Source organism: Rattus rattus, chromosome 7 (assembly GCF_011064425.1).
Source record: "Rattus rattus isolate New Zealand chromosome 7, Rrattus_CSIRO_v1, whole genome shotgun sequence".
Lineage (NCBI taxonomy): Eukaryota > Metazoa > Chordata > Mammalia > Rodentia > Muridae > Rattus > Rattus rattus.
The window spans coordinates 70685596-70699945 of record NC_046160.1 but is presented as its reverse complement, the minus strand read 5'-3'; the positions used below and the strand labels follow the sequence as shown (position 1 = coordinate 70699945).

The following is a 14350-nucleotide window of genomic DNA, read 5'->3' as shown; positions in this document are numbered from 1 at the left end:
AACAAAACAGAGGCACTCACTAAACCAGAAGCTTATGACTCACAGGACCAGTAGGCCAGCAAGTTGCAGGGGTTTCCTAGCCTTGGCTCCCCAGCCCTCCTGTTGAAGGCACATGACTCCACATCTGATGTTTACAAGGATCCTGGGGATCCCACTCAGCTTCATTGAAAGACCAACAGAGTGTATCTTTCATTTTACATATGTGTATAAATATTGATTCTTTTAACAAAATCATGTTATAAATGGTATTTTTTACTACTTCTTTCACTTAATTTAGAGAACGGAAAGACTGCATACATCAAATAACTAAGAAAATTCTTAGTTATTGAATCACATCTCACAGTATGAATATATCATAACTTTTTAAACAATTTCCTCATTAGATTTTTATTCTTATAATCAGAACTAACACAATAAAAACATTCTTATATATTTTTATATTTAATCTACTCCAAAAAATGTCTACTAGAAGAGGAAATTTGTCACATATTAACAAATTTTAAACCTACAAATATTTTTGCATCATATTTACTGTTTCAAACATTTACTTTGGTGTTCATCCATTATTTACTTTATGTGGAATCTATTTTGCAAACATTAATATTTTGTTTATAAACATTAAAAGAGATACATATATATTCATCTTATACATCACCAAATTCATATGTTTAAATAAGATATGTGAAGTAAAGTAATAAACATTTACACTTACGTGGACTCTTGGTTCTTCTGTTACTAGAGATGAAGCATCATTGGCATGTAAACAGAGGCCCACAGCTTCTCTTTCTATTAATGTGTTCATATAACCGCTTTTATTTTCTAGTGTTTTGCTTTGGAATACACTTCATAATACTAGATAGAGTATGAGTTTATCAAATTTTATATCCATTTAGAAATAATAAAAATTTCAAGAATGCGCCAGGGACAAAAGTTTTTAGAGTTTCAAATCAGTGAAATATTCTCCCTGTTTCCTTTTTATCTCTTTACTCCTCTGCTATGTGTCAGAGAAACTATATGACCCTGTTATTTTCATCAGTTAGGTGAAAGTAAGACATTTAAAACTTCTCACATGTAAAACAACATTCTGTTCTGAATGAAAAATATATGACTAGTAAGAACAATTAAATTCCTTCCATTTTTACATGTGTTATTCAACTTGTTCCATTATGAATTCTTAAATACGTAATAATAAATAAATATTTAAACTACATGGTGAACTGTATTATTCAAAAGTTAAATCGTAAATATTATTGCTCAATGAGTCTCTTCAAGAAATAGACTACTTAGTTATATTAAACCATTACTGGCATGATAGCCTCAAATATATTCAATATATACAAAATATTTAAAAACCAAATCTATTTATTACAGGACTGGCTTTGCAATTATATATGTATATACATATATATGTGATCTTTTTAAAGTCAGGAAACTTCCCAATTGTTTAAAACTTCTACTTGTTATTATTCACCTTTAATATATTATCAATTTTCTATAAAATGTATTCTTAGGTTCCCTATCACAAAGAAATAAAAAGTTTATGATTATTTATCACTAATAGAAAAGTTGCCATCCAGTATCCAATTAGATTATTTATTTGTGGTCATCTTAATTACATTATCACAATGGTATTTACTTATAATTACTGTCCACATAATTTAAAGATAAACTGTATTAATTACCTCCTTGATCTAAAATCCCCCAATTCTTTTATATATGTAACCAAGTAAAGTATATAAAATATTATGACCTGAATTTGGTCACTGAATGATTTCATGAAATATAGTTCATCACATAATCTCTAAAATAGTCCTATATACTTATGTATCATTTTACAAATTCTTATTTCTCTTAACAGAAAAAAAGTACAGGGAAAGAAAAAGGTTACAATGGACTACATAGATGGAAATTCCAGAGTTCAGAATCCAGTGATCGACCATGGCCCTAACATACAAATATGTTTTAAAATTTTCTCCTTGCAAAGACCTGTGTCTGAGTAAGGAAATTTCCAAAATGTAAAGCAGTCATACACAAGACTGCTGCAACCCTTCTCTTTAATGTCAGGGAAACATTACCTTTGCCATCATCTGCATCTTCAGATATTAACCTAGTAACTGCATGAAACAGTTAATCAAATATAGGTTTCCACTGGTAATGAATATAGGACTACCTTAACACAAAGGAGAAGTACTTCCTCTCTGAGAACTAAAACAGTAAGTGGTATTTGAACTGCTGGTTGAAAGGCAGAGACACTGGTAATCATGATTTCCCCTTGTTTGTTCAGGCCCTTCCAACAAAACAAACAACCTTTCTGTGATTGGATTGACATGGTGTTAACAATGCATTTAATGCCCAAATCAGTGTGAATACAGGTAAAGCCCTCACTAATACCAGTACCAGGATGTTAAAGCCACCTATTTTCTAAGCAGCCAAAAGGGAAAAAAGCTTCTCCTCCTTTGGCAAACAAGGCAATGAGCTGGTATCCACCAGTACACATCACACAATCACCTTCGAGCTTAATGCGAACACTCATCCACTACCTGCAGTCCTTTCCGCAATGGCAGCCTCTGCTGCTTTTTCGTGGAGGTCCAACTGAAGCTTTAATTTTCTCTTTTCTTTATCTTCTTTAGCCAATTTTTCTTGAAGCTAAAACACATTAGAAAAAAAATGTTCTTATCTAATAAATGCCTTCTATATATAGTTAATTCTAAAGTAGAATTGTATTGTTCTTAAATACTTAAATAGATTCTAACTGCTTCAGTACACTGATTCCAGAGGGCGAAATTAAGGCTGCAATATACTCTCTAAGTAATCACAACCTGAAATTATAGGAAATGGAAAATATGAGTCCACATGTATATGTATATGTGATACAGACATAAAACAGGAACAACAATATTGCTAAAAGTACTTCCTACAGAAGACATTTCATTCACTCCTTTGTTTTAAAGCAAAGGATTCTGAAGGACTCTACTGATCCTAAAATAATGCACAGTAGGATTATGATTCCCATAGTAATTTCAATATTTTGAAACAAAATCAATTAAGATAATAATCTTAACATCTAATATAAATCTGAGTGTGACTACTGTCTCATCACATTCCATCTGAATGTGAGCACTGTCACCTGATTGAAATACGGAATGTAATAATTGCTAAATCAAAACATAGAAAATAGTCATGTCAAACAGAATATTTTTTTTGTTTTTTTCCATTCTTCTCTGCATTGTTGTCATTCATCTTATTTTCCTTCAGAAACAACATTCAGGCTTCAGTTTGATTAGGACAAACAAAAAAATTAGTAAAATCTGAAAACTGTATAGAAATTTAAAAAGAACACATACAGAGTGAATATTATTTAATAAAGTTATTTACAGACCAGAGGAATTTGAGGAAGAGCCAGAGGAAACAAAACATTACACGTGCATTCAGCTGCATACATGTAATCCTATAATAGGATACAAGGCATAAAATACCATTTGCAATGTTGATGCCTGGTTACTTATATTATTGACATGGAAGCACGCATAGATACTAAAATTAAGAAAAACTAACAGAATAGCATGAATTGGCTGAGAATGTAGCCCACATTCCATACCAGTGGGGCCAAGTGAAATATGGACAGTGTTAATAACATACATTGCCAGCAAAGCTTTATGGAAAACGGTGATATTATAGAAACCCAAATAGCTTACTTTCATAGCCTACCACTTAGCTGATCATACCTGGATGACAAAGCAAAGTAAAGCCACCACTGAAACACAAAATAAAAATGAGCAATACTGAACAACAGAGAAAACTAGAACTGTCAACAGTTAAGACATCATTTACAGCAATTAGACTTCTACATTTCTATACCTTTTTATTGTTTGCTCTGAGAATTTCCAATTCTTTTTGAAGATATGCTACTGATGTCTCTTTATTTAAGTCAGAGATAACTTGATGATAAATCACAGATTCATAATTCTTTCCACATTCCACACTATAAATAAAAAGAGCTTTTAAATAATTAATATATGATTCCATATAGGACACACATTTCTTATTAACAATAAATAAAATAACTAAAGTTTAAACTTTTGTGTAGTTAAAGTACAATGGCTACAAAACAATAAATATATCAACTTACAGACATATCAATTTACCAATGAAAAAAACTGAGTTTGTGATCTCAAAGAGACTCTGGTTCAGTCTGACTAGATCTGGTTCAGTATACGTAACAAGAGTTCAGATTAGAGGCTATAAAAGCTATAAATGTTTTGATTTATAGTTCTGTTTGGGAACAACATGTATTTTTTGCTTTTCTGAAAATGGAAACAACAATTTTCCCAATTTTATGAAAACAGTATCATCTTCATATTTTCATTATTAACTGAAAGACATTAAAATTAATATCTATTCCCCAAAGAGTTAATAGTAAATACATTCCACAAGACAGCTGACAACAACATCGACCTGTAAGCAGGTAGTATAGAGAAGAAATGAGAAAAAGATGGGTTGTTTCTGGTGTCGAAGTGTTAAGTATGTAAGCACTGATGGGTGTGTTACTTAAGCCGGTCTTTGGCACTGAGCCCTTGGGACAGGCAGCGAGTATAGGGCTCTCATGCTCTCATACTGAATTATACCACAGAGCTCATGGCAGGAACACAACATAAGCTCTATCATTTATGTTTCTTGAATGATTATAAAAATGTTTATCCATTCTCCCACCATCCTCTATACCCAAAAATATACTACCAATTGTACTTTGGTAAGAATCTGACACTAAGAGAGAAGAACACCAATACAGTTACTGATTTTACTGTGTATTGATAGCAGTGAATAAATCTGAACAATTTTGAAGAGAAGAGCAACCCTACAAAACTTTAAAATAGTATGCGAGGAAACACAAAAATCAGAATTATGTTGTCATTTTAAAATCTAGTGTTACCTTTACAGCACATGATTAATAAACAAAGCAGCATAATCTCATTCATAATAAACACAGGTATCATAGACTCAAATTTCTTTACAGAGTATGACTTAAAACCACAGAATGTAGAATAAAAAAAAAAGGTAGACAGAGTACAGGGTCACTCTAAAAGTATTCAAATTTCCCAAAACCAAGAACATGGCAATGAAAAAATAAACACCTTTGACCAGATTTGAGCTTTGATGAATAACATATCATTTATATCAGTTTCACACAAGTATCCTTATATAATAAAGTCATAGAAAATAATATTGAATAAGAATCAAATTTCATTACTTTCTTTAAACTCATTTTGTGCTTTCTCTCAGCTATCTAGATACATTATATCGACATCATGAAAGTAATTGAAGCCCTTACAGAGAACAGAAATTTTTTAATTAATTATTTAATTTCTTTACATCCCAACTGTTTCTCCGTCTCCTAGTTCGCCCTCTCAGAGTTCTTCTCCCATACCCCTCTTCCCTTCATGCTGAAACTGTTTTTAAGTCACTAACACATTAAATTTATCAGACTCCAAAATGAAGAAGAGAGAAAACGTATTAAGGGAAGAGTGCTATTTCAATTCTTACTTTTTCGATGAAACACTGAAACCAACACGCACCTGCACGTTGCAGATGGAACTTCATCTGGACAAGGACGGAGGACCTGAGAATTGCTGGATTTTCTTCCTGGTAATACAAGGTCCTCAGATGTGACTTCATTGCCTAATTCGCACATGTTCTGCTCTGAACTCATAGTCAGCTGCTCATCTGCTGGTGCGCCCTCACTTCCCACTGAGGTCAGTTGTACAAGACAAAGGTCATATCTGCATTAAACAAATGACACATGATATATGAAAGGACACAGGCAGATAGGAAGATGATTGAGTCAGATGACCATCCTTAGGAAAACAACCTCATGGACTTGAACACAGTCACTAGGGTTACTCTGCAGATGAAGTGTGTGCAGTGCAGCATTTGTCGTCGGCATTCCTATGTCCGTGAGCAGAAGACATTTAGATCAGTGGTTCGCAACCTTCCTAATGCTGTGACCCTTTATGCAGTCCCTCATGTTGTGGTCACTCCAACCATAAAATTATTTTGTTGTAAATATATAGCTACAATTTTGCTATGATTATAAATTGTAATGTAAATATCTGTTATGCAGGGTAGCTGATATGCCACCCCCATGAAAACAACATTCAATCAAGAAGGTTTAGAGTAATAGCTTACAAGTCAGGCTCTACACTGCGACCTGAGTTTCTAAAATGTGGCAGAGAAGGCCATACCTGTGCTAACTAAACAAAAGCCTCTGGAAGTGGATCAGCTTCTATGTTTTACATTGCCTAAATGATTACAGTTAATGTAGATGACCATTAATTTAAACATATACTCAAAGTAGTAAGTATAAGAAAATGATAATAGTGAATCAATACTATGCAATGTAACTGTGATTTGCCCTGTCTGTAGAAAAAATTACAGCCTTAATAAGTGTATAATGATGTACAAGATATTTAACATATCACTTTCTGTCTATAAAATGTAAATAAAAAATATCACTGACTTAACGAAGTGCCTGATATCAGTAAAGATGATTTATTTCAGTAAACATCATTATAATATTAAAATGAATGGAATTACTTTAACCTCAATGTCATCAAAAAATACAATATATTATTAAATCTACTTTGTATGCCTAATTATAATCACAAAATTATTTAAGTTGTATACACTAAACAATATTTATTTTAAAGAGATAAAATATATTTCATGGCATAATAAAGTTTGGGAGGAAATCATTATTACTAAAATTAAAAGACACAACTATTGATTGCAACATGTACTTTATTAAGTCTGGAAGAAATAATTCTCCACCTGTAAGAAGTAGGCTTGGCAGTATTACAGAGCAATAGTGATAAAAAAATATATATATATGGTATTGGTACAAAGAAGGCAGTTAGACCAGTGGAATAGAATTGAAGACCCAAAAATGAACCCACACACCTATGGTCACTTGATCTTTGATAAAGGAGCCAAAACTATCCAATGGAAAAAAGATAGCATTTTCAGCAAATGGTGCTGGTTCAACTGGAGGTCAGCATGGAGAAGAATGCAGATCGATCCATGCTTATCACCCTGTACAAAGCTTAAGTCCAAGTGGATCAAGGACCTCCACATCAAACCAGATACACTGAAACTAATAGAAGAAAAAGTAGGGAAGAATCTTGAACACATGGACACCGTAGAAAATTTCCTGAACAGAACACCAATGGCTTATGCTCTTAAGATCAAGAATTGACAAATGGGATTTCATAATGCTACAAAGCTTCTGTAAGATAAAAGACATTGTTGTTAGAACAAAATGGCAACCAACAGATTGGAAAAAGATCTTTACCAATCCTACATCTGATAGAGGGCTAATATACAAAATATACAAAGAACTCAAGAAGCTAGGCTCCAAAGAGCCAAATAACCCCACTAAAAATGGGGTAGAGCTAAATGAAGAATTCACAGCTGAGGATTATTGAATGGCTGAGAAGTACCTAAAGAAATGTTCGACATCCTTAGTCATCAGGGAAATGCAAATCAAAACAACCCTGAGATTCCACCTCACACCAGTCAGAATGGCTAAGATCAAAAACTCTGGCGACAGCAGATGCTGGTAAGGATGTGGAGAAAGAGGAACACTCCTCTATTGTTGGTGGGATTACAACCACTCTGGAAATCAGTCTGGAGGTTCAGAAAATTGAGCACTGCACTACCTAAGGACCCAGCTATATCTCTCTTGGGCATCACTATGTTCATAGCAGCCTTATTTATAATAGCCAGAAGCTGGAAAGAACCCAGATGCCCTTCAACAGAGGAATGGATACAGAAAATGTGGTACATCTACACAATGGAGTACTACTCAGCTATCAAAAACAATGACTTCATCAAATTCATAGGCATATGGATGGAACTGGAAAGTATCATCCTGAGTGAGGCTACTCAATCACAGAAAAAACACACATGGTATGCACTCATTGATAAGTGGCTATTAGCCCAAATGCTCGAATTACCCAAGATGCACAGACCACATGAAACTCAAGAAGGATGACCAAAATGTGAATGCTTCACTCCTTCTTTAAAAGGGGAGCAAAAATACCCATAGGAGGGGACAGCTAGGAAAAGTTTAGAACAGAGACTGAAGGAACCATTCAGAGCCTGCCCCACATATGGCCCATACATATACAGCCACCAAACTAGATAAGATGGATGAAGCAAAGAAGTGCAGGCTGACAGGAACCGGATGTAGATCTCTCCTGAGAGACACAGCCAGAATTCAGCAAATACATAGGCAAATGCCAGCAGCAAACCACTGAACTGAGAACAGGACCCCTGTTGAAGGAATCAGAGAAAGGACTGGAAGAGCTTGAAGAGGCTCGAGACCCCATATAAACAACAATGCCAACCAACCAGAGCTTCCAGGGACTAAGCCACTACCTAAAGACTATACAGGGACTGACCCTGGGCTCCAACCTCATAGGTAGCAATGAATAGCCTAAAGAGCACCAGTGGAAGGGGAAGCCCTTGGTCCTGCTAGGGGCCAGTGTATGGGATTGTTGGGTGGGCGGTAATGGGCAATGGATGGTGAGGGGAACAGGGAGGGTTAGGAGGATGTTGGCCCGGAAACCGGGAAAGGGAATAACATTTGAAATGTAAATAAGAAATACTCAAGTTAATAAAGATGGAAGAAAAAAAGTAGGCTTGGTGATGAGCTTGGAAATCTACAAACATTAAATCCTTCTGAGACACAAAAGTAATATTAAAATAGAGACAAACTACTATACAAAAGTAACTCACAAAACTTCATTTTATTTTTGTTTGTATTAACTATAGATAATAAAAACTTCAGGTATAGATTTTTCATATGGGTAAAGGGAAGATACATTAAAATCAGCTGCTTTTGGAAAATCGTTTTCATTCTCTTTGTTGAGGACACATTAGGAGAATTATTGTATTATAACTGCATACTGTGAGGTAACTATGACATTCCTACACAACATTGTCCTGGAATGTTATATTTAAAAATTAACAATTTACTTTTGAGATCTGAAAACTCTTTCATTGTTTGCTTTACGTGTTTGTTCACCATTCTCTTTTCCTGGAATAACTGACATAAGAATGGAACCCTCAAACTCTAAATGAGAAATTTTAGGGGCACAAAAGGAGGTCATGCTTTATAACATATATATGTGTGTGTGTCTGTGTGTGTGTGTGTGTATACATATATGTAAGTAAAATGAAAAGATCATTATATAAATAAAAACTGCCTTCAGAGGCATTTCATGAAAAACCTTTAGACTCTTACACACAGTGTATCCTGCTGCTTATGAAGAGCAAAGACTCTTTTTAAATAGACAGAAAAGGCCATGAACATTGAGGTTATAAAGCCCCCACATTCCTAGGACAAAACACTCCTATGTGTTAGATTTGAAAGATTCTGGCCCTTTAAGAACAATTATACTACTATCTAGAGCTTGGTCCGGTTACTTAATGTATTTCTAGGCCTAATTCAGCATCTTTCTCCAGCCAGTGTTTTATTCCTGATGTTCGGTTTTTGTTCTTGTTTTACTTTTGCTCGTCTTTAACCCTATCTGAGAGCTATGCTGCTGTTCATTTACTACACTTAAAACTTGTCTGCTGATTTAACCTGTCAGATTATAGGACTCTGTGAATTCTTTGAAATAATCACCAGTGAGTATTTCACTGTGACCATCCTCCATTCCAAACTTCTGGAGGAGATACAGAAATTTCCAAATAAGACAATGTTTTCGTCTCAGATCTTAGTAGTGATGACACCTGGAGTATTAATAGAATAAATGCATACATTTCTGACACTTCTTTTTAGTTTTTTTTTTCAATTTATTTTATGTGTATGGGCATTGTGCCTGACGTGTGTCTGTGTATTATGTATGGCAAGTGTACCACTGAATGCCTAGTGTACCTGAAGATCAGAAGAGGGGTCTAGACAGACCACAGTGAGAGTTACCATGTGGGTGCTAGGACTAAGAACACCAATCCTTTGTTCTTAACTGATGAGATATCTCTCTAGCCCCCATTTCTGAGACCTCACTATTTTAATTCCAAAATGTCTTAAAAATAATAGTTTAGAGGTCATAGCAGAGAATTTCTAGATAATGAATTTCAGGGCAGCCTGGCTCCAAAGTAAGACCCTGTACTGACAATATCACCTCCCTCAAAAAAAAAAGTTAATATTTGAAACATTTAATATATAAGAACCCATACTGTGTGGTTTAGCTCTATATCTAATTTTGTTCAGTCATAAAACCTTTTAGATTCCTAATTTGAACTGTTCATCTGACATTTGGAACCTGCTCTGCAAATCAAACTATCTATACTCTTTTATTGAGAATTTAATTTTACTTCAGAGTAAACAAGGCTGATTTATAAAGTCTTCCCGCTTGCCTGCCTGCATTTTATTTTTTTAACAAATCATTTTTGAGAAATGCTATTTCACCAAATTAGTGCTAAATATTGAAAAGGCTTTCAAATGTTCTTCTTTAGAACATTTTCCTGTATAAGTATTCAACTATTATATAGAAAATCTCATCTTTTAAATTCTACTACTTATTCAGTATTTTGATATTCGTTTGTGGAAACCAGAGTGTGATATGCCCTGTGGAAGAGTCCTGAAAACAAATATGAGTAATAAGCAGAAAGTTCTATTACAGACTCTAGCACAATAAAATGGATGTAATGATTTGAATATCTGAATGTACCAAGGTTGAGGCAAGAGATATACAACTGATTATATGTAACATATACATACTCAAAATTTATACTCTGGATGATTTTACAAAGGTATTTGCTCCAAAACTGAAACAGCAATATTATGCAAATAAATAAACTGTCAAACGGTTAGTTCAGAGATCAAAAAATTGGCAGATGGCAAGAATAACATCTTAAGAAAACGTATCTTCCTATGCTTTGAGCTTTAGTAAGGTTTCTTTTATGAATGTAGGTGCCCTTGCATTTGGAGCATAGATGTTCAGGATTGAGAGTTAATCTTGGTTGATTTTTCCTTTGATGAGTATGAAGTGTCCTTCCTTATCTTTTTTGATGAATTTTGGATGAAAGTTGATTTTATTCAATATTAGAGTGGCTACTCTAGCTTGTTTCTCAGGACCATTTGCTTAGAAAATTTTTTCCCAGCCTTTTACTCTTAGGTAGTGTCTGCCTTTGTCTCTGAGGTGTGTTTCCTGTATGCAGCAAAATGCTGGGTCCTCTTTATGTATCCAGTCTGTTAGTCTATGTCTTTTTATTGGGGAATTGAGTCCATTGTTGTTAAGAGATATTAAAAATAGTGATTGTTTCCTGTTACTTTTGTTGTTAGAGGTGGAATTATGTTTGTGTGGCTAACTTCTTTTAGGTTTGTTGCAAGAAGATTACTTTCTTGCTTTTTCTAGGGTGTAGTTTCCCTCCTTGTGTTGGAGTTTTCAATCCATTATCCTTTGTTGGGTTGGATTTGTGGAAAGATATTGTGTAAATTTGGTTTTGTCATAGAATATCTTGATTTCTTCATCTATGGTAATTGAGAGTTTTGCTGGATACAGTAACCTGGGCTGGCATTTGTGTTTTCTTAGGGTCTGTATGACATCTGCCCAGAATCATCTAGCTTTCCTAGCCTTGGTTGAGAAGTCTAGTGTAATTCTGATAGGTCTGCCTTTATATGTTACTTAACCTTTTTCTCTTACTGCTTTTAGTATTCTTTCTTTGTTTTGTGTATTTGGTGTTTTGACTATTACGTGACGGGAGGAATTCTTTTCTGTTCCAACCTGTTTGGAGTTCTGTAGGCTTCTTGTATGAACATGGGGGAAAGGGGATAACATTTGAATTGTAAATACATAATATTTCCAAGAAAAAAAAATTTTTAAAAAAATCCCATATGCTGCCACCAAATCCGGTCACTATTGTTGATGCCAAGAAGTGCTTGCTGATAGGAGCCAGAAATGGGTGTCTCCTGAGAGGCTCTGCCAGATCCCTACTGATACAGATGAGGATGCTTGCAGCCAACCATTGGACTGAACAATGGGACCCCAATGAAGAAGTCAGAGAAAAGACTGAAGGAACTGAAGGGGTTTGCAACCCCATAGGAAGAACAACAATATCAACCAACCATACCCCACCACAACTCCCAAGGACTAAACCACCAACATGGAGGGACCTATGACCCCAGCTATATATGTGGCAGAAGATGGCATTGCCCAGCATCAATGGGAAGAAAAGCCATTGGTCTTGTGAAGGCTTGTTTCCCCAATGAGGAGCAATGCTAGGGTATTGAGGTTGGAGTGGGTGGGTGGGAATAGGAGCATCCTCATAGAAGCAGAGGGAGAAGGGAGGGGGTATGGAACATGGGGGAAAGGGGATAACATTTGAATTGTAAATACATAATATTTCCAAGAAAAAAAATTTTTTAAAAAAAGAAAACTTATCTTCTTAGCACTGCTTTCATTGTATCCCATAGTTTGGGTATGTTGTGCTTTCATTTTCATTAAATTCAAAAAGTCTTTAATTTCTTTCTTTCTTCTTTGACCAAGTTATCATTGTTTCATGGTAAGATTAAAAAAGGATCATTTGCTATCAGTTCCCATTAGCCAAATCTGCTCACTCGCGCTGATACTCTACCATGTAGTCCATAAGCTGCCCTCTCCTGGCTTTTAGCCACCCTCTCAGCAGTCCCCTAGGTGGTGATTACCATCACACACACTCACACACACACACACACACACACACACACACACACACACACACACACACACACACATTTTAATCTCCCTGCAACAGGTGGTGAACCAACGTGTTGGGCAAGAATCCACTAGAAAGTTAAGATTATCAGCCTGAGTTTGAGAGGAAGTTTTATTTTCTAAGAGGGGGCCAGCGCCATGTTGAGTCATGTCATATCTCAAGCCTAGGAACCTTAAACAAAAGAAACACAGAAGCAGTCTAGGCTTGCAGGCTGTAGCTCTCCTGCTGTGATAAGTACTGCCAGCTCAGAGAGTTAGAGATTAGAAGCTGCTTGCTTCTTTAACAAAAGTTATTTAGAAAAGGATTTAATTTAGGTTTGGTTTAATTTCTTTAAAGATAGTAGAAAGAATTAATGCTCTATTAGCTCTTTCAGGATACCCACATTCTTTGTACGTGGGTTCCACAGGAATTTTGGGTTAAAATCCTAGTTAGAGGGGGTTGGGGATTTAGCTCAGCAGTAGAGCGCTTGCCTAGCAAGCGCAAAGCCCTGGGTTCAGTCCCCAGCTCCAGAAAAAAAGAAAAAAAAATCCTAGTTAGACAAGCTGCCTGCTTCTTAATGACAGATATTAGTGGCATTGAGATTAAGTTTGTTTTTCTAGTTAGAAGAAGAGAGTACCAAGTTTACCTGAATCACATTAACTAAAATTAGTCACTGACTCCAAGTGGAGAATGGTGATATTTGCAAGTTGATAACATTATTAAAAATAAAAGTCTGTAACACAAGGCAGAGTGAATACAGACATATATTATGGAAGTTATTAATAAATAAAAATCTGACTCTCAAGTAGAAAGCTTAGCAGATAGACGGTATAAAGATGTAATGCTCTAATAAGTCTTACAGGATACTCATATTCTTTCTAGCATGGGCTCCACGGGAATTCCATCGAATTTTTTTTTGGGGGGGGGGAGCTGAGGACCGAACCCAAGGCCTTGCACTTGCTAGGCAAGTGCTCTATCACTGGGCTAAATCCCCAACCCCTGAATTCCATGGAATTTACATGGAGATTTTCACCTGTGGTTTGGAACTTAGATAGGGAAAATTAGTCACTGACTCCAAGTAGAGAGTGGTCATATTTACAAGTTAATAAGGTTATTAAAAGTAGAAGTCTATAACCAGGCAGAGTAAATACAGACATATATTGTGGAAGTTATCAATAAAAATTGACTCTCCAGATAGAGAGCTTGACAGATCAATGTATTTTAGGCTAAAGTTCTGGTTTGATAAGTTGCTTACTTTTATTAGTATTGGAATTGATATAAGGTGTTTAATTTGATTTATGAATTACCACACTAAAGGCGATATGGCTCAACAATGCTGGCTAGTGAGGGTTTGTGGTTATTTTTGATATTTACCACAACAGGAAGCTTCGGTTCTCTTAATGTGGGCTCCATGGGAATTTTTGGGTTAATTTCCTAATATGACAGGTTAGAAAAGCCTAAACAGGCTCATGCAGTATTGTTCAGCTGACTTCTTTTTTTTAAATTATTTTAATTTTCATAATGGGTATGATTTTGAGTCTTGTTATATTATTCCTCTGGGAGAAAGTACAAGATACAAGCTTTTCTGGTTACAGGTTAAAGAGCATAGTAC

At 35.2% G+C, this 14350-nt stretch overlaps 1 protein-coding gene across 1 annotated transcript in view; it reads right to left on the bottom strand.

The window, feature by feature from the left end:
• The window catches only part of Mipol1 (mirror-image polydactyly 1), a 292380-nt gene that overhangs the window by 195337 nt on the left and 82693 nt on the right, over positions 1–14350 (bottom strand). Inside the window, exons 2-4 of the mRNA XM_032907776.1 lie at positions 5574–5777; positions 3859–3982; positions 2541–2646 (exon numbers count right to left, since the gene is read on the bottom strand). Coding sequence (XP_032763667.1) covers positions 2541–2646; positions 3859–3982; positions 5574–5707 — 364 coding nt within the window. The 5' untranslated portion in view covers positions 5708–5777. The remainder of the gene's footprint in view (positions 1–2540; positions 2647–3858; positions 3983–5573; positions 5778–14350) is intronic.